At 42.6% G+C, this 25,692-nt stretch overlaps 1 protein-coding gene across 1 annotated transcript in view; it reads left to right on the top strand.

Annotated features, from left to right (window-relative positions):
• LOC147030595 (SMAD family member 7-like) overlaps window positions 1-14,567 on the top strand; it is a 49,866-nt gene extending 35,299 nt beyond the window's left edge. The window contains exon 4 of the mRNA XM_085874827.1: window positions 13,269-14,567. Coding sequence (XP_085730953.1) covers window positions 13,269-13,858 — 590 coding nt within the window. The 3' untranslated portion in view covers window positions 13,859-14,567. The remainder of the gene's footprint in view (window positions 1-13,268) is intronic.
• The last annotated feature ends 11,125 nt before the right edge of the window (window positions 14,568-25,692 follow it).

Genomic DNA, 25,692 nt, shown 5'->3' with positions numbered 1-25,692 from the left:
TGCCATTGCCTTCCGAGCAGTAGTTATGGCAGGAATTTGGAATTTTTTTCAGGGTGTCGGAGATGGCTTGCATACTCTTCACGAAGGACATCATTGGATCTTTAATGTCCACGGATTAATGCCGGCAGACGGGACTCCCAGTTTGACATCCATCCGAGGGACGGTACACACATTGATGAATCATCCTGCCTTTGAAACACTGGGACAGCAGTTTATAGTTGGGTTGAGATTCAAACTCAGGCTGGATATCTAAGACATGAGTGTGTATACCTCAAGCTAGACCATCCTGCCAGACCTCAGGTTTGATAGACTTCCATTATTGCAAAGTACACTAGATGCTCTCAGACTCGTATTGCCGAGGACATTTTGACATAGTCACTTGCCAGTTGAGTTGTGCTGCGGCGTATGGTTGGATATAATGCAATACACTCATCCAGTGTATATTGCCTCGTCCTTTCAGTGGCATCACAGGCTATGCTTAGGATTGGTGCTTGTCACGTATGAAACGTTCAATCATGACCTTCTTGGACAAGGTGCGAGCATTTGATAACTCGGAAACAAAGTTAGGCAGACATTTCAATTTCCCTTTCTTGAACGTTTGCTGGAGAAATTGTGTGTGGAAATGGTGCTGCTCACCTTTTATAGACCATGGCAAAAAGGTGCGACGATGCATTTCTTTCTGAGGTACAAATAGTTTACGCAAATGTGTTCTCCATTCATGTTTCAAAGAGGCAGCCGTAGCAGTGGAGTCATTGCACAGGACATTGGGCCGGCACACACCGCAGTGCTGCCTGTGCACCGGTTTCTGACCGAGCATGGCATTCTGCTTGACAGTCGCCCACCCAACTCGACAGATCTTGCTTCATGACATTTGCTCATATTCCCAAAAACTGAAAAGGTCACCAAAAGGAAGGCATTACGATGATGTTCTGACAATTATGTAACATACGACAATGATTTATCAGTGATTCTTCAGCAGAAGTTACAAGTGGTCTCTAAAAAGTGCATTCACATTCGAAAATGAAGGCACCGCCATCCAGAATAGCTGCCCAGCAGATTATGTGCAGGTCTGACGTACCAACCACCACGTGGTCTTTATTCATAACTGGACTGTGCAGTAATAGGAGCAATGCCACTTGCTGTGTCCACCTCCCAAGGGGGGATGGACTCATGTGATTGCAATATATGCAGATGGTGGGAACTGAGCCTTACCTGCTTGGCAGCTGTACTAGTTGGCAGTGCCTTCATTTTTGAATGTGGATCTTCATCCCAAATGCAACCAATTCTCTTTTTTGAGAGTGCATTCATTCATGAGGCCGAGGTCACATTTGCCACGGCGGCCGTAGGGTCTCCAAAATCTATGGCCACTAGCAATTATACAGCGGCCGCAGTATTTCCACGGTCACACAATGTAGCAGTCACATATGTTTTTATTTTTCGGGGAGCTGCATGGCGTATTTAGAAATTGTGGAGACCGAAAATGTGGGGTTGCCGTACGGTCTTTGATTTGATGTCGCACGGTGACCTTAGGGCGTTCCTGCGGAGGCCATCGAATTTTCAAGGCAGACGCAAGGTGCCCGCAAGGCGACCATATGGGGGCCCTAAGGCGAACGTGCGGCCAGACGGACGGTAACGAATGGGTTAATTTTTTTTTATTTTTTTTTACCAGTTTTTTTGTTTCGGCTTGGCGAATTTCTACGGCGAACGTAGAAATGAAAAAAGTTATAACTCCACGTTATAATTCCACGGCGACCTTACGGCCTGTAAAATATAGCCATGCGGTGTAGGGCCACCCTGAGGCCACCTCAGAAACTCTGCGGCCGCCGCACGTTTCTGTCAATTCAGAGGGCGTACGGCTGCCGTATCCTCGCCGTAGAGCAAATGTGACTTAGGCCTGAATAGTATACTTTTAAGGACTGCTCTTGTTAGCAATGTTACATGTTTAATAAAATCAGCAAACCTGTTGTACTGTCCCTTTGGCAAATGTGTAGATGTATAAGATACCATGGTATCTATAATAAGAGTAGCCCTTGGACCAGTACCATGACCGCAGATACACCGTTAGCTGGTGGGATGGCCTAGAGGTGTGCACGCTCACCTCTGAGCCGTCTCGCCTGGGTTTGAATCTCGGTTCAGCTACAAACTGTCATCATGGTGTCCCGCAGACAGGGCGAGAAATCAGTGTGTGCGCAGTCCCTCGGATGGACGTTAAACCGGGAGTCCCATCTGCCAGCATTTGTTGGTTGATGTTAAAGACCCCACGGTGTCCTTCGGGAAAAGTCGGCGAGCTTTCACCGGCACCCTGAACAACTTGCAAATTCCTGCTCTAAGCTACAGGGGGCACTGCATCAGTGGCACAGCCACACTCACAGCCTTGTGCTGCAAACGAAAGAATAAGAAATACCCCATCAATAAACCAAATGGACGTAAAGCATAACAGGACGTGGATGTGAATGGCAGATGAAATTACATGGTGTGAGATAATGAAGACAGACCAGTGAAGTGTGATGAAGATGAAAGTGTGGATATATTAATCACTGAAGTTTTAAGATTTCTCCTTCAGCCACATCTTGGTTGCTTCATTCAGTTACTTGTCATCAATGAATAGGCATCCATGTATGAGTGACTTCCGATGTCGAAGTACATAATTGTAAAGGAGGAGGGGGCAATTCCAACTGCTTGAAGCCATTGTCACAAGTGTGAAGGAGAAGCACAACTTTGGTCAATATCTCTCGGCATTTGTCCTCGATGGCTTGCCACAAATTTTGCATAAGGCGAGCATGATATTCCGCTGCGATTGTACAGTGTCTTCAGAAAGTATTCACACCCTTTGACTTTTGTCACATTTTGTTGTGTTACAACCTCAATTTAAAATGGATTAAGTTTAAATTTTTGTCACCGATCTACACAAAATGCCCCATAATAACAAAGTGAAAACATGTTTTTAGAAATTTTACAAATTTATTAAAAATGAAATGCACAAATATCTAATTTACATAAGTATTCAGCCCACCGAGTCAATACTTTGTTGAAGCGCCTTTAGCAGCGGTTATAACTTCCAGTCTTCTTGGGTATGTCTGTATCAGGTTTGCACATCTGGATTTGGGGATTTTCTCCCATTCTTCCTTGCAGATTTGCTCAAGCTTTGTCAATATGGATGGGGAGCATCGGTGAACAGCAATTGTCAGGTCTTTCCACAGATTCTCAATCAGATTAAAGTCTGGGCTTTGGCTAGGCCAATCATGGACTTTCACGTTCTTCTTCTGAAGCCATTTCAGTGTTGCTTTGGCTGTATGCTTGGGCCCATTTTCCTGATGGAACGTAAATCTTCGTCACAGTCAAAGGTCTTCTGCACTCTGAAGCAGGTTCTCCTCGAGGATTTGCCTGTATTTGGCTCCATTTATTGTTCCCTCTATCCTTACAAGTCTCCCAGTCCTTGCCACCGAAATGCATCCACAAAGCATGATGTTGTCACCACCATGCTTCACGCTCGGGATGGTGTGAGATGGGTAATGAGATGTTCTCGGTTTCCGCCATAACATAGTGCTTTGCATTCGGACTAATTATCATCTCATCAGACCACAGAATCTTTTGCCTCATGCTTTCAGTCTTTCACATGCCTTTATGCAAACTCCAGGCATGCTGTTGTGTGCCTTTTTTCTCAAGAATTGCTTCTGTCCGGCCACTTTCCCATAAAGCCGAAATTTGTGAAGTGTTGCAGTGACTTTTGTCCTTCCAAAAGGTTCTCCCATCTCAGCCAAGGAACTCTGAAGTTCTGTCAAAGTGGTCATTGGGTTCTTGGTCACCTCCCTGACCAAGGTCCTTTGTGCGCAGTTGCTCAGTTTTGTCGGACGGCCAGCTCTAGGAAGAGTGGGTCGTATCATATTCTTTCCATTTCCTAATGATGGAGCTCACTGTTCTCTTCGGAACTTTCAACACAAGAAATTGTTTACACCCTTCCCCGGATCTGTGCCTTCTCACAATTCTACGAATGAATGGAGTTCTACGAACAGTTCCTTGGACTTCATGGTAGAGTTTCTGCTCTGACGTACACGGTCAACTGTGGGATCTTATATAGAAAGGTGTGTTTCTTTATAAATCATGTCCAATTAATTTAATTGGGCGCAAGTGGACTCCAATCAAGTTGTTCAGACATCTCAAGGATGATCAAAGGAAATTGGATGCACCTGAGCTCAATTTGGAGTGTCATTGCAAAGGGGTTGAATACTTATTGATGCAACACATTTCAGCTTTTCATTTTTAATTCATTTGTAAAAAAATTTAAGAAAAAATTATATTCCTCTTTGACATTATTGGGTATTAGGTGTAGATCAGTGGCAAAAAATTCTCAATTTAATCCATTTTTAATTCAGGCTGTAACACAACAAAATGTGAAAAAGTCAAGGGGTGTGAATACTTTCTGAAAGCACTGCATATAGTTTTGTGGGGGATATTGTACATCAGCAGGATTCGCTGTGGCATACCAGAAAATTGAGTCTGTGATATTGCCTGCTGAGGGTTGGGTGCGAAGCTCCTTGGGTGGTGGTCCTCGCTCGTGCTTTCCATTGCATGGATGCCTATTTGGTTTCATCATCCCAGCGGTGAAACCACGCTTCATCGCCAGTTGCCACAATAAAGTCAGGTGAATCTGCATTCATCAGGTCGGCTGGTCCACCTGCCAGCAAACATGATTAATGCAGCGACATTTTATATGCTGGTTGCATCTACCTGTAATCCTCACCTGGAGTCAACTTCGAGGGACGAGTGTTCACCCTTAAAGTCTCCCATCTGTTTGCCTCCTGTAGAATATGAGGGCACACCTTTGCCATACACGGCCACTCATTACGTCTATGGATTCCTTTGGAGCTGACACCTTCAGCATATAAAAGTTTGACAGCAACTCATTGCTCAATTTTCTCTAAGATCCATTATTTTATGATGTGGAAAACTGCACTATTTTACTAAGAAACAACAAGCAACGTTGCATAATGAAACAAATGGCATATAACAAGCATACAAGCAAGTTTATAATTAGCAGAATAAATAAAGAACCCACGACTTTACTGTATCATTGAATATCCCTTACCTAGAGTTTAGGAACACCCTCTTATGTTGGCATCTCTTAAGAAATATCAAAAGTGGTTCTTCTCCGCACCCATTGGATTTATTAAAGTGATTCAGTAACAAGTTGGAGGGCTGGCAGGGTGGCTTAGAGGTATGCACACCCCCAGCTAAGCTGTCTATCCTGTGTTCGAATCCGGACCCAGCTATAAACTGTCATCCCGGTGTTTCACAGGCAAGGTAATTCATCAATGTGTGTTCTCTCCCTCGGATGGACGTTAAACTGGATGTCCCATCTGCTGGCATTAGTTGATGGACATTGAAGATCCTACGGTGTCCTTCATGAACATTAGGTGGGCTATCGCAAGCACCCGGAACAAATTACAAATTCCTGCCCTTACCAGAGTTGAACTTCAGGCCTCGCCAGCCGGTTCGTGAAAGACTTGGGCCAATCTTTCCCCAGCTAACCCCACAAGAACGTGGAAATAATTGTGGCCTTCAACGAAGAAGAAGAATTCAGTAAAAAGGTGGATAATTGTCATAATTTATAATATATGTTTAATTATTGTTGCCATCTAACGATATTACATGTCAGCAATTTTTCAACATCTCGCAGAGTATTTAACAGTACACGTAGTTTATAATGAACCAGACGACCTCAAGAAACCTTTTCTCCCCCCCCCCCCCCAATGTCCAAATCCCCATGATCCACATTTTGTTTCTTAAAACGAGAACATGCATGTGAACACTCTCTCTCTCTCTCTTGCGTATTCGAGCCAATGTAGTTTGCCTTTGGAATTTTGCTCTTAATATCAATGTAATACAACATTTGAGGCACTCTATAGTCCATATGCAGGTCACAACTGATTGTCCTCAAAGTATATCGATGTCTCCCATTAATGAACAATGTCTCTGCATGAATTGCTGTGTACTGTGCTGCACGGTACTCACACAGTGCGGCCTTTGTCCTATTTGAGGAGCTCAAGCTGCGAGTCTCGAGAGAATGGAGGTTCTTGTGACTCTGTGCATGTGTGGAGGAAATGCAGTTGAAACTCTTGTACATCAAAGGGCACAGCATCAGGTTTTCTTTTCCAAACCTCCATTTTTTTTCTCAATATCTATCTAATCTTCTCTTCTTCTTCACAACATCTCCCCCACCCTTTTTTATAAAATATTTTAAAGAGCAGGGGAGACTTCAAACTAAAATCTGATGGGCCGTTGCCAAATACAGGGTGTCTGCAAACGCCCCTGCACATTCGAAGGAAAGTTCCGGTGTCAGACACCGATTATCAAACCCAATTCATCTCTTGCAAGTGCGTTTCAAGCTCGCCGCCATGTGGAAACTTGACAGGCAGCAAGGGCATCTTCAACTGAATGAAAATGTTTCATTGTTTTCTTTAATGTGTGTGCCCTGTCTCTTGGATTTACATCACGTTAGTCACATGCTAGTACACGTTTTTCCTGTTATTGCTAATAGCATCCCGATTTCATCTTTTGGCTTTTCAAACTAGGTCATCAGGTTGTGTGGCCAATTACATCACCACCAATTTGCCTTGAAGGTATTATCCCAGAGATTGCTGGAATTATAGATAGATGCAAATTGTGTTTTATGCAATCATAATTTTTATTGTGAAAATTGTGTTTAATACAATCATAATTTGCAATTAAAAACTAGCGGTTAGGTGTTGTTAATGCAATTAAAAATCTGGTGTTGGCTTAGCGGTTCAGGTGCTTGCTTGGGATCTGAGGGTCCTAAATTAAAATCCTGCTTGGCTGTTGAATTAATACAAGATGGGGTTGACTCAGCCTGTCATCCTTCTGAGGTCGTCGAAATGAGGACCAGTGTAGTAGCCAAAAAGGCTGCACACGAAGGGAAGGCGTATCAACGGATTGATTAAATCTGGTATTTGTGTGGCGCAGGCATGATGGGCCAAATGGCTTCCTCTACTTTATTCCTTGTAAATTTGAATTATGCAAATTGTGTTTAATGCAATCATAATTTAATTTATGCAAATTGTGTTTAATGCAATCATAATTTAATTTATGCAAATTGTGTTTAATGCAATCATAATTTAAATTATGCAAATTGTGTTTAATGCAATCATAATTCAATTTATGCGAATTGTATTTTATGCAATCATAATTTAAATTGTGCAAATTGTGTTTCATATAATCATCATTTAAATTATACAAATTGTGTTAAATGCAATCATAATTTAGATGATGCAAACATAATTTATATTATCCAACTTGTGTTTCATGCAATCATAATTTATATTATGCAAATTGTATTTATTGCAATCATAATTTAAATGAAGCAAATTGTTTATAATGCAATCATAAATTAAATTAAGCAAATTGTGTTTAATGCAATCACATATAAATTATGCAAATTGTGTTTAATATAATCATCATTTAAATTTTGCAAGTTGTATTTAATGCAATCATAATTTAAATTATGTACATTGTATTTAACGCAATCATAATTTAATTTATGCAAATTGTGTTTAATGCAATCATAATTTGAATTATGCAAATTGTGTTTAATATAATCATCATTTAAATTATGGAAATTGTGTTTAATGCAATCATAATTTAAATTATATACATTGTGTTAAATGCAATCCTAATTTAAACAATGCAAACATAATTTAAATTATGCAAATTATGTTTCATGCAATCATAATTTACTTTATACAAATTGTATTTATTGCAATCATAATTTAATTTATGCAAATTGTGTTTAATGCAATCATAATTTTAATTATGCAAATTGTGTTTAATGCAATCATAATTTAAACTATGCAAACATAATTTGAATTATGCAAATTGTGTTTAATATAATCATCCTTTAAATTATGGAAATTGTGTTTAAAGCAATCATAATTTAAATTATGTACATTGTGTTAAATGCAATCATAATTTAAACGATGCAAACATAATTTAAATTATGCAAATTATGTTTCATGCAATCATAATTTACATTATACAAATTGTATTTATTGCAATCATAATTTAAATGAAGCAAATTGTATTGAATGCAATCATAATTTAAATTTAGCAAATTGTGTTTTATGCAATCCTATATAAATTATGCAAATTGTGTTTAATGCAATTATAATTTAAATTGTGTTTAATGCAATCATAATTTAAATTATGCAAATTGTGTTTCATGCAATCATAATTTAAATTTTGCAAATTATTTCATGCAATCATAATTTAAATTATGCAAATTGTTTTCAATGCAATCATAATTTATATTAAGCAGATTGTGTTTAATGTAATCATAATTTATATTTAGCAAATTGTGTTTAATGCAATCTTAATTTAAATTTAGGAAATTGTGTTTCATGCAATCATAATTTAAATTAAGCAAATTGTGTTTAATGCAATCATAATTTAAATTAAGCAAATTGTGTTTAATGCAATCATAATTTAAGTTATGCAAATTGTGTTTAATGCAATCATATATAAATTATGCAAATTGTGTTTAATATAATCATCTATCTATAATTCCAGCAATCTCTGTGTGTCTGCGACCGCTGTTTCTCGATAACCACTGGTCCAATCTAATTGAAACTTGCCAGGTTATATTTCTGGGGCCCTGTGGATGTGCCTTTTCAAGGTTTGATATTAATCGGACAAGTGGTTCCCAAGTTATGGCCATTTATTTACCAAACCAATGACAGTACACAGTGCTATGACGTCACGATTGACGTCACGATTGTTCTTTTTTTTTTCCACGTACGGCCACGCACATACGTGCATGCATGTACGGGCCCGCACGTACGTGCATGCATTAGTCATTTAAATTTTGCAAGTTGTATTTAATGCAATCGTAATTTATATTATGTATATTGTTTAATACAATCATAATTTAATTTTAGCAAATTGTGTTTAATGCAATCCTAATTTATATTATGTATATTGTTTAATACAATCATAATTTAATTTTAGCAAATTGTGTTTAATGCAATCCTAATCTAAATTATTCAAATTGTGTTTAAATTACACCGTTGTAAATGTTTAAACGTCTCTCCTTATATTGTTATTACTTGTTGAAGAATTTGAAGGATGTGTTTATTAGACATCAGAGCACATAATTCATAATGCTGGGACCACAGGTCCAAATCCCATATACATTGTTGATTTGTCCATTGTCTGCCAATGTCCTTGAAATATAACCTTGAAGAATACTTCCTAATGTCCTTGTTGTTCCCTGTAACACTACTTCTTTAACGCCTCAATTATTCCCACCGATTTGTGGTCCGCCGGGCAAGGTTTTTTAGGCCTGAGCGTTTCACAAATCGGCTGGACAGGCCTGACGTTCGACTCAAGGTGATTTGGGCAGGGCGCCGGCGATAAGCCACCTACTCTCGGCAAAAGACATTGTGGGATATTTGACGTTCTCCGAGTAATGCTAGCATCCATGACACCGGGCTTAACGTCAATCCCAGGGACGGTGCACTTTGTGTATAATGTGCTGCTTGCAAAGGACTAATCCAACAGTTTGTAGTCGGGGGGGGGGGGGGGGGGAGGATGGCTAATCAACTCCAGACGACACAGCTCAAAGGTAAGTGTCCTCCCTTGCACCATCCTTCCTGACATCCATGTTCTGCATGTAATATAATTTGTACAAGCTCCTCTGTGAGCCTTAGACATTGTAGGATAAAAGGAAATCCAACCACAGGAAAGCCATTTGAGACCTTCCTGTCTGCTACCATTGTACATCTCATTTTTGGGGGCAACATTCTTACTGAAAGCTTCTTTTGAGCACCTCACTCAACATCGAACGTGATTAATTTGTTTTCCTTTAAAATTGGATCCAAGTGGCAGCACCATGGTTAATTTGCTTGAAGTGCTCTCTGCTGCACGTCATATAATCAAACCTTTCATTTTGAGCATTGCAGGGTAGGGTTTGGTGCGGTGCCAGCAGTGTGTTACTTCCCTACAATATTGTGCACATGCACATACCTGTTTCTGAAAGGACATCATGGTAGCTCTCCATGTCTGCATTGACTTTTGGATGGTTAAGAAAAATAAAGTAAACTCTTTGGGAAGAGTTTCTTGTGTGTCCTGCTCCTCTGACCACCCTCATAATTTCTTGTAAGAATCATGTTGATTAGACTGTTCTAACTATTATTATTACCATTATTGGTAATGTTCTTATACCATTTATACACCCGCTTTTGGACCACTTGCTCAGCTGATTCTTACCAATCTCGTACTGAGTTTTCGATTTATAAGAAAATAACTGAATTAACCATACTCCGTGGTGTAATGATTAGTGTCCACTCTGAGTCTGGGAGGTCAGTGGTGCAAATCTCAGACAAGTCAAACCAAACACTTTTGAAATTATATGTGCTGCTTCCTTGCTTGGTGCTTAGCATTTAGAAAAGACAGATCGTGGCTAAACAACCATAGCGCAGGCATTGATGGGCCTAATGGCCTCATCCTGTGTTGAAATTTCTTGTAAGGGAACTTGTACTTGTATTATTAATGGTGTACTACCAATTATTTTTCCAGAAGTTGTATTTATGCAACTTTCGTGGTTTTTATTTATTTATTACATTCTTTATCTCTATAACTGACTGCATTACAATAAAAAGGGAGGGTTGCTAACATTGCTTGGTATCTGCTGCAGATACGCGCACACACACACACACACACACACACACACACACACACACACACACACACACACACACACTTTTGGTGTTGCCTCAACCACAGCAGGGCTATTGATTAATCTGTTCTTAGTGTTAAGCTATAAGCATGTGTATATTAGTGTTGGTATATTAGTATGTATTAAGCTGTTGTTCAACAACTTCAAAACATTTGGTTGGCCTTTTTGGTACTGCCATCAGATCACTTCCCCTCATCATGCCGGAATCATCAGTTCAAATCCCATGCACTGTATATCGGTATATTCGCTTCATGTTCTTTGATTCCACGTAAAACCACAATTATGTCTCTGAATTTCCTCATCCTGCAAGAGATGAATGCGAGTACAAGCTCCTCCATTGGCTTTAAACCACTGTAAGAAAAATAATACTCAATAAACCTTTTTGGCCGTGGTATAACCCTCCAGTATTACCCACACACTAATCAGTGAGGAATTTATGCAGTAATTCATATCAACCATTGTTGGTTCATGCAAAATCAACTTCCACGAGTAGAGACTGTGTATCAAACAAAAACACAAACTGAAGCAGGAACTTCGGGAATTTCACCGCTATACCCTCACTAATACAACTGTTGCTTTTCTAGCATAATTCATGATGATCACGGTACCGAAAGAAACACCCGAGGCTCTGATAAATTTGCTTCCCTGCCAACCAGAAATGAAAATAGCATACATCTTGTATTGGCAAAGCAAGGTGCGTGAAATTATGCCAATGCAAGGACCCCCGGTTATATCCCGGGGCTGTGTAACCGACACCATTTTTAACCGTTTTGATCATCGTTTGCACATTTCCAGGCGCATTCTGGTGCACGTTCCATTAGGCCGCTTGGCTGAATTTCAGGTGGCTAAGATCAGGACCGGCTGTTTGAATCCCCGTTTCTATGTACACAAGTCAACATTCCCGAAACGCAGTTACCAGGATGTTCCCACGTTGCGCCAGTGTCCATTGGCTGCAACCAGCACCGTACCGAAAGAATTAGGCATGCAGGTGCATAAGGAAACCTCGTCACAAATAATCTCTCCCATGAGCAATTAGGTTGACCCACCATGAAGCTGTTATTAATGGAGCCTAAATCAGAATAGGTGTAACGATCGTCAGTGTGTCTTGTCGTTGTGCTGGAAATAGATCAAATTGATAAGGTACAGGTCATTTGGACAGTACAGTGTATTAATTAATGGCAGACGGAAAGACATCAAAGAAATTGAAAGGAAAAGTAATGGTGGCTTGTGCGACGCCGGCCCACCTTTATGGTCTCAAAATGGTGACACTGATAGAAAGACAACAACAGAAGTTGTAGGTCTGCGAGAACAACTCAGGCCGGATTGTGGAAGTGAAGAGGGTGGATAGGAGGATGGAGGAACTGAGTGGGGAGATTGGTGTGCTGATGAGCCTGACAAGGAGAGATTGGTAAAAAGCTGGCTGAAGTGGGCTGGACACTCGGTGAGGATGGAGGAAGAGAGAATGGCAAAGTGATCAGATAGGTTGAGGGAGCAAGATAAGAGGAAAAGAGGTAGACCGAGGTTGAGATGGGAAGATTGTGTGAGGAGGGATATCAATAAGGTGGAGGTAGTTGGAGGGTGTAAAGAGTTGGCTGGGGAGAGAGGGAAGTGGAGAAGTGTCGTGGTCGAGGCAGGACAGAAGATTGGTACCTTTGGACCTCACCCTTTATAAAGGGGGAAAAAAAGGAGGAGAAAGAGAGTTGAAATAGAGCATCAACAAACCATAAAGATGTCTGCAGTTCAAATTTTGAAGTAATTTAGCTTGTTCAATAGACATACCAAAAGCTGGTGTGCTTGGTAGGTCAGTCATATGCCAGTGAAGCTGCCTGTTGGTTTTTTCATTGTAATGTTAAATAAATCCCACATTAGTATCTTTATTCCAGTTTTCCATCTGCAATTTCACAATTTTTGTGTTGAAAGATCCCTGAGAAATGCTTTTATTTGAGGTATCCACATTGCAAGTGTGCTGTTATGCCTGGTGTTGGCTTAATGGTTAGAGTGGTGGGCTTGGGATCCTAGGATCCTGAGTTCAAATCCTGCTCGGCTGTTGAATTAATACCAGGTGGGGTTGACTCTGCCTGTCTTCCTTCTGAGGTCGGCAAAATGAGTGCCAGATTACTGGTATCCTGTGTCGGAGTGGCGACCCATCCAGGATTGTGCCCAATAGCCCAGGAGACTGCTTAGGCAGCACCAACGCTCAGCACAGAGTATGGTCCTGATGGATAGATGTGTGCTGTTGATGTGTGATGGATGGAAAACTTAATACCCAGTTTCGGTGGGCCATCTAGTTGACAGTGCACCACGTGAAGATTTGTGAAATAATTGGATGTGCATGGGCATGGTTTTGGCTTCCCACAATTATGTCGTTGGAAGTATTGATCAAGGCACAACGAGCATGTGCACATGTTGCAAAAGCATGTCTTCCATCTTCAATGAGATAATTATATGACTGAGTGGAAATCAATGCCCATTATTGATGAAAGGTTGGTGTTTATTTTTTCTTCTTCTTCTTTTGTTGCAGGCGAGTCTTCATTTGTTGAGGCTCAGGCGCCTTGGTGCACGCTTGCATACTGGGAGCAGCGGACACGCGTGGGCCCTTTGCATCATGCCCGCCAAGCTATCGTTTCCATCTTTTATGAGCTTCCCCTCCCCCCTGAGTGCTCTGGTATCAAGGAGTATGGGCGAGAATCCCCAGGTCTCTGTCTCAAAGCGTTACCTGAGAGTAATAGTGGAAGCCTGGTGGTGCGACGAGCGAGGGCTAAAGTTGGGGCTGGCCTTGTGCTTAGCCAAGAAGCTGATGGAATATGGGCCTACAACAGGGGTGATCAACCAGCTTTCGTGCACTCGCCTACGCTCACGGCGCCCCCGGGACCCGGAGGATTGACGGCTCGGGCGCCCATATCGCACCGTCTTCCGTCGGGCTACACTGCCAAAATTTTCGATCATGATCGGGCCCAGAGGTTGCTGCAGACATTCATGCCAGCCGAGGGTGAGAGTGCCCGGGATCTTTACAGCGTACGTGTCAGCTTTGGCAAGGGTTGGGGCCGTGACTACACACGGCAATGCATCCTCGACTGTCCGTGCTGGCTGGAGCTCTTCTTCTACAGGTGACAGCGAGAGAGGAAGAACGGTCCTGCGGTGCAGTGCAGCACTGCGGGTGTAACCATGACTGTAGAAAAAGAGAAGGAATCGATAATCACATGTATCAATATGAGGTCGCATCCTCTAAGGAACGTAACAAACCGATGCCAGCTAATGAGAAAATGAGTTCTGAGTTTGTTTCATTTTCCCGTAAAATCCCTCTTACAATATCTACTGTTCTTCTGAATGCCATTATGACTGGCAGGTCCGTCAGTCATGATTCACAGTGCCAATACGCAAATCGGGTGGCGATGCTGCGCCACCTCTGAAAAGGTGCTTACTCAATCACGTCTCTTCGAGCCATGACTTGTCGTTTCTCGAGCGAGCCGTTGAAATTTTTTTTAGCTCGCCGGACGAAAGTTCGTGTACACGATATTTAAACGTCCCAGTTTGATCTTGATCCCTCGGACATTTGTGAGAAACGTGAGGGTGGAGGGGGGGGGGTTTGTATTCTGTACAGTCGCTGTACAGTGCAGTCTTTTAGATTTTTGTCTCAGAGTTAATTATTTTATATACTTCCCAGATATAAATATATATTGTAATGCTTGTAAATAGTGTTATGTTTGTACAGTGTAATTATTTATGTACAATGCAATGCATATGGACAGAGTAAAATGTATTATTGTAAATGCACTTTTTTCTGATACTACAGAGTTTGATTAAAAGTTAAGGGAATTTGTTTGTGTTTACTCTTGTCTGTCTTTGTTGAAGGAATTGGACGTAGCTCATGGCATCGAATCGGAAAATTTGCTGCGGTGGCCATTATTGGTCTGGGGCGCTGCCATTTTGTATTCCGCGATATTGCGCACGTCGTACGTTCATACCCTGGCCAAATTCTGTGCTTTCCTGGTTGGGGGAAACATCAATTTTTATTTCCTCCAGACTCCATTTCTTAACCCCCACCACCCCCTCTTCCATCCCATGCAATCACTTATGTCCTCGAGTCTCTTTTTTTTCCCCTTCTTTTTCTCAATTTTATTCAGCACATTTACCTCCGCCCCTGCGCCTTGCACACAAGCAAAATTGATGGTCTGCTTCCAAAGATATGTGGAAAACCTCACCTGTACCCGTACGTTCAGAAATTGGTGTTTGCTTTTGAAACCATGAGTCATCTACTGAAACTAAAGCAACCAAAATAGCTTATGCTAACCTGAATAATGGTGCAAGGTTTGTGGTTTTTATCGCTTTGAGTGTTGGTTCAACAGCAACACTATTGATGGAATTTATTTATAATTCTGCTTGATGTCTGATGTTCAAATTCAGGCTCGAAAAACAGGTCTGAGATAGAAGAGGACACAAGCTAGATACCTCCGTCACCAAAGGTGGGTGGAGGTTATGTTTTCACCTGTGTTTGTTTGTCTGTCTGTCTGTCTGTGAGCAAGATTTCTCCAAACGTTGGAGACAATTCAGACGAAATTTGGTGGACATGTTGGCTGTGTGACAAGTACGAATTGATTCGATTTTGGTGAGGATCTGGATCTGGATACGAGAATTTTTGATTGATTCTTCACAATTGAGAGATAGAGCCAAAAACTATATATAGCATGATATGTCAAAAAGTTGTGGATGGATTCAAACAAAACTAGGTTGATGAGTTGGGTAGGTGACAATAAGAAGCCAATTCAATTTTGGTTAAGGTCCGGATGCAGATCCAGCCTATCGGTGGGATCCAAAACGTGAACTGTTCAGCCTGGTGGAGGAGGTATGTCCTCTACCAAGTGCAATTCCAGTTAATTAAAGGATTTGAATGATCGTATGGTTGGAGCCACAAAACTACTCTCACCATATCCTGATCAAAGACTGGAATTACCGTGCAAAGCAGGAGGCAGGAAATTGATCCAGGGTACTGGCCTGTTCTTTAAAAAGAATGAGATCTTCAATATCTCAGAGGAAGTTGGACTACTTGTGGACTTAGGCAGCTTGCATATGAAATGCTTTACCTGAGGGACCATCTTTTACAGTATTTTGCACCCTGCCTACGCAGTACATCTGTCAGTTGATAGTCACTCATTATTCATTTTATGAAACAGTAAGCACACGATATCAGCAACACATCGAGGGATAATAGGACCTCCTGTTTTCTTTATGTAGCACATGTTGATACACTAGAGACGATACAGTTAGGGGGCATTTTAGGAGATATTACAGGAGAGAAACATGTACGAGGTATGTTGGAGCCATTTTACAGACATACGTAGACAAACCCGGTATTGCAAACGCACTATGTCTTTTATATCTTTTATATAAAATATATAAACATCTTTTAGCAAGTGACCACTGTGAACCTGTTTTCCATTTGGCCAGTCAGTTCCACACCAGTTAATTTGCAATGATAACCTGTCGCTACCAATACACGTGTGTTGATGTGAAAAGTGTATGGACACTGGATCGTCCTTCAGAAGGAGAGCATGAAGTAATGACTGTCTTTTGTGCCCGGAGTTGGTTAGCATCATCGAGTGCGGTAAAACTGTATCAGTAGGTGCCATATTTAAGATAGCATACAGGTGTGGCCAATTTGTGAGAGCGCTTGATTGGGATCCCAGATGTTTTGAGTTTAAATACAGCTGAAGACAGCAGCACTATTAATGGATTTGGATTCTCATCTTCAGGAAAACAAGTGAGTCCCACGTTGCAATTTGATTGTTGGCAAAAAAACAAAAAAAAAACAGCTGGTTCATTAAGAACCTTGAGTGTGGTATAATGTACCTGAACCACCTTATCTGGCCGACATGTGGTGCTGGTTCACTTGTGGCTAACTCGTATTCCCTTTCCTTGTTACTGGAGGTCGTTATGAATGACTATGGGTCCTACCTTTTTCCCATACTTGGCTGTTAGTTCTGCAAATTGATCTCAGGCTCTTCCTCGAGCTTGAAGATAAATTGCATGCAGGATAAAGATGTTAGGAGACATAAGTGTACTTTACTGTGAATTACAAGGACATTCCTGGGATAGCTGTCCAGACGAAGCAATAAGGAGCGGCTGGAGGAGACATGCATGAGAAAGGAGGTGACCACGAGGTAATGTGAAAGAGATGTTTAAGATAATGAAGGGTGTATACAAAATAAAGGTACAAATTTTTCAGCAGAATGGACAGTGACGGAACGAGGGGCCACAACCTGAGAGTAAAGAAGAGTAGAGTAAGGATAGTAACAAAGTAAGGGTCCTTCACTCAGAGAATAGTTAATCCATGGAATATTCTCTCTGGAAGGGTTGTGGGGAAAGAAACAGGAGATACATTTAAACTGGAAATACACGAGACGGGGGGACACGAATATTGGCAGGACTGCTCGGTAGCTGAGGGACAGATGGTTGATTGTATACCTGTGTAGTGATTGTGATATCTGTGAAAGGCTATCGTGAAAAAAAATCCTCGATCTTTTCTACCTCCGTTAATCCACCCCAAACCCACCTCCTTCAAATTCCCTGCTTTCCTTCCTGAAAGTCCCTGTAATGTCCATCTTCTATTCCCCATGTTCCCTGCCCCATCCCTCTCCCTTCCACAGATCTAATGTGTCTTCCCCACTGTTTTGTCCTTCCCTCTCCCACCCCTCTTGTCTCATGCCCCCCTTACTGTGCGTTGTGTGTTAGCTCTCATACGAGCCTCGACAAGGTATACAAAAAAAATAACCTGAATGTTCTGTCGGTGTGCTCCTCATCCAACAACCGACTTCAACCGCCTCCTCCTCCCCCCCCTCACCCGGCCCCTTTTCCTCCTCCAAGTTTTTTGTTTTTATTTGGGGAGGTAATGGCATCTCTCCTCGTGACAGTGAACCCATGCAGTGGGTGCAAAATTGGATCCATGGAGGGACAAAGACCTCTTTGCTCTCCTGTGCCTTTATGTGCGTCTCTCCGGTTTTCCCACACCAACTGGATGCCAAGCGCCAAGTCGTTCCCGCCGCCATCTTCTCTCCCTCTGGACACCAATTCACTACCTCTCCAGAACCAAACTGAACTGTCCACTCAAGGCACGCCTTTTTATTGGCCCATCTGGGTGGAAAATTTTATATCACGCAACACAGCTTCTTCCTGCGCCTTCACATGAAGCCCACACCAATTCCGACCTTCTCAGGCTCACAGGATGCCATGAACTCATAACGGTAGTGTAAATGGAGGAGCAATGATCATAAAGAGGAGATGGGTGGGGAAACCAGGTTTACAGGACACCTCTGCAGTGTTAGCTGATTGACAGATGACCTTGTGCAGAGTCACACAGCCTCGCTACACTATGAGGCCTGAAAAAAATGACCTCAAGGAGTACCACACTATGAGATAGATGTGAAAGTTGAAATATAGATGCTTAGATTTGATCAATAGCTATTTCGAGAAAGGTAGCTGCTCACTCATCTCTGTAAGCCTGGTGTTGGCTTAACAGTTAAGGTGGCTGGCTTAAGATCTCAGGATCTTGCGTTCGAGCACCTGTCAACCCATTGAAATAACACCAGGTGGGTTTGGGTTAGCCTAGTCATCCTTCCGAGGTTGGCAAAAAAGAGTACCAGCTTACTGGTAACAGGGGCACTGCATCAGTAGCATAGTCCACCCCTCTCCTGCCCCCCCTCGTGATGGACCCTATGCTTTAGGGTCCATCATGAGGGGGTGGGAGAAGGTTGGGGTTGAAACAACTCATTTCTGTTGCTCTTCCTATACAATCTTTCCCACTTCAAAACGTTTTCTACGATGGCAAGAACTTGGCAATAACAACAGATATCCGTAGAGGAAAGAGAACAAACACATCATATATTAAGGATCTGTTGGTGTTTGTTCATTCCCTGAGTTCTCTTGAAATAGGGTCGTATGAGAATAATCTTATCCTTTAGGAATCCGGGTGCTATCATCATGGCATCCTCATTGAAACAGAGATGACTGACATGAGTTATTCACGTACTGTCTCTGTCACGGAGCACTTTATTAAACGCTTTCCTAAAAATGGGCGCTTCACTAAAAAATCAATTTGGGTTGAATTTTATGCTTTCAATAGTATTTTGCTACTGGAAGGTACCATAATAACTCCTCTTTACAGTCATTAAAATCGAGCTGCCCAACAAAAAACAACAACAGACACCTGATCCATATCTGGCTTGGCTTTACCTTTAAAAGGTTGAGAAACCCCAGCGTTGTCTGAACAGGAAAATGTCTAAAAACAGAATTACAATGATCTGATAATTTACTTACTATCTTTCTTTTCCCTGATGATCTATAACTGTGCTGATGGTCAGGGTTTTCAGGTTTTTGAGGACCAAAGGGAGCAAGTTGTTGGAGTTCGAGCGACTGAAGCCAAACGGCTTAGCCAAGGGTTAGCGGGTAACGGGTGTCAAGTTTCTTGAGGCTGCTGAAAGTCCGTTCGGCCCTTGAAACGAGGATGCATTATCAAAGCCCGAGTGGCCTTTGTTTCCCTTGGGACAAAGCAGCAGGAGATGTCAGCGGCAAGAAGCGAGAGTGGTTTTTAGTCCGTTTGGAAGGCTGAGTGAGCCGCAGCAGGCAGGAGCTTGAAAGCTTTTTGCATTTTGTGAACAATGGCTTCTCATATGCAGCACGTGGCTGCTGGGAGCACCGTGCATTGGCCCTTGGAAGCTTCTGGTGGCATCATGCAGTGGCCCTGGCAGCTGCTGTTGGGCGTTGGCATCATAAAGTGGCCTCTAGTAGGTAGCTGCTTGTAACAATGTGTAGCAGCTCTTAGTAGCTATTGTTGGCATCATGTTGTGGCCTATGGTAACTGCTGTTGGCATCAGACATTTGCCCCTGGTAGCTACTGTTGGCTTCATACAGTAGCCTCTGGTAACTGTTGTTGGTATCATGCCGTGACCCTTGGTAGCTGCCCAGTTGTTCCAGGGCCCCTTGTAGGTTAATGCAGGGATTTAGGGAATTTTTTTTTCAGGATGCTATCGATAACTCATCTATCCTTGGTTGAAGGACACTGTAGGAAGTTTTCATATCCACCAACTATTACCAGCACATGTGACATCCAGCTTACATCCATCCGATGGGACACCCAACCTACGAAGCATCAATTGGACAATTTTCCGTCAGGGGTCCAGCATTGAACTCGGATAGACAGTTCAAGGTATGTGTCCCATCTCAGAACCATCCCGTCAGACAGTTATTGTTTGGATTGCAGGACAGAGTTTATTCCTCTCACATCTAATGCAGTGAGCTGTTGTCTAACTCGTCTCATTGTCTGCACAGTCGCTGTATATTATCTTGGGAGCCACAACACGAGTTTTGCCTTGCACCCGACGAGTGACGTCACATTGACTTATGGAAATGGCAATTGCTGCGTTATTGCAGTCCAGTGGTGACGTCATTTTGACCGGAAAGGGGCAGTTGACAAGGATGTACGCTTTGGGGTCCATCAGGAGGGAGAGGGACCGCCATACCAAATGCCACGCTTTCTCCACTTTCTTCCATTCGTGGAATTTGTGTAAATACTTACAGGCTACAATCTGTCATGTGTGATCAAAGAACAATTTCAAACAGGTAAAAGTGTAATCTTTACCTGCCCATGTTTAGTCTTGTGGGCGGACGTTATGTTTTCAGCCCTGTCTGTCTGGATGTTTGTTTGTTTGTGAAGAGGATATCTCAAAAGGTTGTGGACAGACTCGCACGAAACTTGGTGTATGATAAGGAAGAATTGACTCGATTTCAGTGAAGATCACGATCTGGATCCAGATCTGAGAATTTTTTCATTCCTCAAGTGATTCTTCACCATTGAGAAATGGGGCCAAAAACGATACATAACATGATATCTCAAAAGGTAGTGGACGGATTGTGACAAAACTTGGTGGATTAGTTGGGTAGATGACAAGAACAAGCCGATTCGATTTTGGTTAATGTACAGATCCAGATCAAGCCTATCAGTGAGATACAAAGCGTGAACTGTTCACGCCTGGCGGAGGTACGCGCTCTCTAATGAGTACCATTCTAGGTCTTAAAATAAGATTTTCTTTGTGAATTTATTTTCTGCAATGTGTCAAGCTCATGATAGAGTTTGTCCAACTTTAACCTTAACTCTGTTTCACACAGGTCAAGGTCATTAGGAGACGTCCATGTACTTTTACATAAATTACATGGACAACATGTCGGCAAAATATGCCTCAAAATACAGGAAATGCAATGGAAATTACAAAAAGAGTCTGTGTGTCCGTGGCGGCTCGTCTGCTCGCGTGAGATGGTGGATCCCACGGTGTCCTTCACGAAGATTGAGTAGGCGAGCTATCGCCGTCACCATGAACAAGTTACAAATTCCTGCCTGTCACTGTGAGCACAAATTGGTATGGTATTCCTGGAGGTTCCATGACACCAGGATGTCCTGTTTACTCACTCTCAGAGTGCGCCTGCTGTCTCAGCAGCACCTGCACCATTAACCAATAATTCACCAGGTAGTTGGCATGCTTCATGTGAACGGCCTATCAATACAACACCTGCGTCGAAACGATTCAGGACGAAGGGTCTTGGTTGGTACCCAGCGGCGGTGCCATTCCTCGTGATCCCTATCTTCCTAGAAAGGACAGGTACCATGGATGTTTTAATCGACATCAAAAACACAAAAACAACATTGATCTTCGTCGAGGTCCAACTTTTCTGCTCCACGTATTTCATCAGCAAGTCTGTAGAGGCCTAAACTACTCAACGACCATAAAATTTGGGCTCCCAGGTCCGACCGACTGACCCCGGTACTTCAAGGGGTCTCCTTATACTTCAGAGGAGGGGCTCGAAGCAGTTCTCTTGACAAATAATAAAAAGAAAGTTCAAACGAGACTCCCATTTCGGTTGCGGTGGGTGACAAGATGCTCGCGGAAGCACAGGGGCCCAGAGGGGGACATTAAAGGCGGCCGCAGACCCAGGGGATTGATGATGGCGCTTGTTACCAAGGATGGTTTGCGGGCGCCGGGCGGCCGCTTCGATGTCCTCCTTTGGACGCCACCGGCGCGGATATTAAAGACGATCGGGGATGGTTTGGGTTAGGCGGAAAGAGGAGACGGCTGGCCAAAGGATTGGGGCTGAAGGGCCATTATCCTGGTGCTGACGTGCGCTTTGCCCGCTGTGATTTCGCCTTTTACCGGCGCTTTTCCAGCGGCTTTTGGCAGCTTTACAGAGGACAGGGAAATGAGCTACACGTGGCCAATCAAAAAAAATAAAATAAAAACTTTTAACCAACACTCAGAACTCGGACTCCGCAGACTTTTATATGGACAGGACGGCAGCTGTCCCGATGTCCGTGTCGGTTTGTTCTTTTATATACACATAGCCCGTGTGGAGTGGACCCTGCACATAATAGGTCGCCCAGCTACCCAAATAACCACAGGTATTAGTTCGGAATAACCAGAGGTATGAGTTCGTAATCATCAGAGGTATTGGTTTGTCATATTCAGAGGTATTAATTTATGTGTAACGAGAGGTATGAGTTCATAACAACGAGGAAGTATGTGCTCCTGGTAACTAGAAGTAGTCGTTTGTAATACGAGTAACCAGAGGTATGATATTACTCTCATAACCAGAGATATAATAATTATTTGTACGAGTATCCCTCGAATTTGTCATTCAACCCTGATGTTGATGTTCTCTCTGATTCATTCTCTCTCTCTCTCTCTCTCTCTCTCTCTCTCTCTCTCTCTCTCTCTCTCTCTCTCTCTCTCTCTCTCTCTCTCTCTCTCTCTCTCTCTCTCTCTCTCTCTCTCTCTCTCTCTCTCTCTCTCTCTCTCTCTCTCTCTCTCTCTCTCTCTCTCTCTCTCTCTCTCTCTCTCTCTCTCTCTCTCTCTCTGTCTCTGTCTCTGTCTCTGTCTCTGTCTCTGTCTCTGTCTCTGTCTCTGTCTCTGTCTCTGTCTCTGTCTCTGTCTCTGTCTCTGTCTCTGTCTCTGTCTCTGTCTCTCCTCCCTCCCTCCCTCCCTCCCTCCCTCCCTCCCTCCCTCCCTCCCTCCCTCCCTCCCTCCCTCTCTCTCCCTCCTCCCTCCCTCTCTCTCTCTCTCTCTCTCTCTCTCTCTCTCTCTCTCTCTCTCTCTCTCTCTCTCTCTCTCTCTCTCTCTCTCTCTCTCTCTCTCTCTCTCTCTCTCTCTCTCTCTCTCTCTCTCTCTCTCTCTCTCTCTCTCTCTCTCTCTCTCTCTCTCTCTCTCTCTCTCTCTCTCTCTCTCTCTCTCTCTCTCTCTCTCTCTCTCTCTCTCTCTCTCTCTCTCTCTCTCTCTCTCTCTCTCTCTCTCTCTCTCTCTCTCTCTCTCTCTCTCTCTCTCTCTCTCTCTCTGTCTCTGTCTCTGTCTCTGTCTCTGTCTCTGTCTCTGTCTCTGTCTCTGTCTCTGTCTCTCCTCCCTCCCTCCCTCCCTCCCTCTCTCCCCTCCCTCCCCCTCTCTCTCCCCTTCCTCCCTCTCTCTCTCTCTAGCTCTCTCTCTCTCTCTCTCTCTCTCTCTCTCTCTCTCTCTCTCTCTCTCTCTCTCTCTCTCTCTCTCTCTCTCTCTCTCTCTCTCTCTCTCTCTCTCTCTCTCTCTCTCTCTCTCTCTCTCTCTCCTTTTGTTCTCTCCTTTTGTTCTGTTGTGTCCTGATCCATTCAGTGTTCAAGCTCTTCCACGACCCTTGACTTTGTACACAACAAAACAGAGGTAAAACTCGAACAGCACTTGGTAGAGCGCATACCTCCACCAGGCTAAACTGTTTACATTTTGTATCTCACTGACCGAGAGGCCGGATCTGCATTCAGACCTTAGCCAAAATCTAATTGGCTTGTTCTTGTCACCGACCAAACTCGTCCACAAAGTTTTGTCATAACCCATCCACAACATTTTGAAATATCATGCTGTACATAGTTTTTTTATGTCTGTTGTTGGCTTAATGGTTAGAGTGGTGGGCTTGGGATCCTAGGATCTTGAGTCGAAATCCCACTCAGTTGTTGAATTAACACCTGGTGGGGTTGACTTTGCCTGTCATACTTCTGAGGTTGGCAAAATGAGTGTCAGCTTGCTGGTATCCTGTGTCGGAGTGGTGACCTGTCCAGGATTGTGTCCAATAGCCAAGGAGACTCCACCACATTTTTCACCGAATCCATCCATAACTTCTTGAGATGTCCTGCTCACAAACAGACAGACAGATGGACAAACAAGCAAAAAATTGAAAAATCGCTCATGGAGTGACAACTTGGCAAAACAGCACAACGTAGAATGGCACTCGGTGGAGCTCATACCTCCTCCAGGAGGAAGAGGTCATGTTTTGTATCCCAGTGATGGGCTAGATCCGAACCAAAATCCAAATCCGCTTGTTCTTGTCACCTACTCAACTCAACCACCTCGTTTTGTCTCAACTCGTCCACAACTTTTTGAGATACAGTGATATATTTAGTTTTTGGCCCTATCTATCAATTTTATAAATTAGGCCTGTGTTGACCTTTTGATCTTAAAATTTGTTGGTAGTTGAATTCAACGAACTGACATGAAAATGCTCTTCAAATTTCAAGTCAATCGGATGAAAATTGAGGATTTTCGAAAATTTTCCCAAATTGGCTGATGTTGATCTCAAAATTAATAGGTGGTTGAATTCAGTGACCTGATCTTCAAATGATCTTCAAATTTCAAGTGAATCGGATGAAAATTGACAATTTCAGAAACAATTAAAAAATTTTGGGTTGACCTTATAGCCTATGTTGACCTTTTGACCAATGACAACCTCAAAATTAGTCGGTGGTTGAATTCACTGACTTGGTATGCAAATCCTGTTCATATTTCAAGCCTATCAGATGAAATTTAAGGATTTTAGAGAAGCTGGTTCATATTGGCCTATGTATACCTTATCGATCGACCAAATTTTTTAAAACTTCAATGTGGGGCTGTCACGGGGTCAGTGCCATTAATCTCTGAATATTTCAGAACGATCGGTTGAGCGGTTTGGGCTGGAGGAAAGCAGACAGACAAACACACAAACAAACAAACAAACGGAGGCGATCAACAAACTTGTCAAAAAAAAAAATAATTTCCAAGTAACAAACAAGAACAATGCGGTGCACAGCACAATACTTGCAAAATCCAAATAAACAATAGTTGCCATGGAAACAGTAATATGCTAGTTTCAAAAATTTGACCTATCAAGTGTTTTATTTGATCGAATGTTGTGCATAACAAATTTGGCGGATACATTTTGTTATTGTGGCGTAATCGATGTTTTACATATTTCAAGTGGCATGAACCTTGACTTTTGATTACGTTAGACCAAATTTTCCAAACGTGTACTACAAATACGTACAAATAAGCGAATGTAAGTTTCCATTTGATGTTGAAAAATCACCGAGTTATGGTGGCCTGGTGTTGGCTTTATGGTAAAGGTGGCTGGCTTGAGATATTAGGGTCTTGAGTTCGAGCGTCTCCCGTTGAAATAACATCACGTGGGTTGACTCAGCATGTCATTGTTCTGAGGTTGGCTAAATGAGTACAGTTTATATGTAACAGGGCACTGCTTCAGAGGCACAGCTACCCATCCAGAAATGATGCAACCATCAGCCACAGCCTGCACATGAAAAAAAACAACAGGTATTGTAATAATAAATTCACAAAAAGGCACATTTGATTATAATGGGGTGAAATTGTTGTTATGGAAACTGTTGAAATGTCAAAGAGGATAAATCGATCGTTCATATTTTTGGTGCACCAGCTCTGTGACCCAACATACTGTTACGGTTGTGGGGGTAGATGGAAGAATTTCATTGCAAAGTTAGGATGGTATAGAGTTGCTTGGTCCGTGGATGTTTAGGAGACATCTTGATGTAAATTAAGTAGGGAAACTGTGAGCTTAAGTGTTACTTGTCACCACACTAGTGGAGGGGGGGTGGTGGTGGGGGT

This window comes from Eptatretus burgeri, chromosome 3, assembly GCF_056783735.1.
Source record: "Eptatretus burgeri isolate ZD-2024b chromosome 3, Ebu_testis_v1, whole genome shotgun sequence".
In the NCBI taxonomy this organism is placed as follows: domain Eukaryota; kingdom Metazoa; phylum Chordata; class Myxini; order Myxiniformes; family Myxinidae; genus Eptatretus; species Eptatretus burgeri.
Note: the sequence above shows the minus strand (reverse complement) of the source record. Positions and strands in the feature narration are given on the sequence as shown.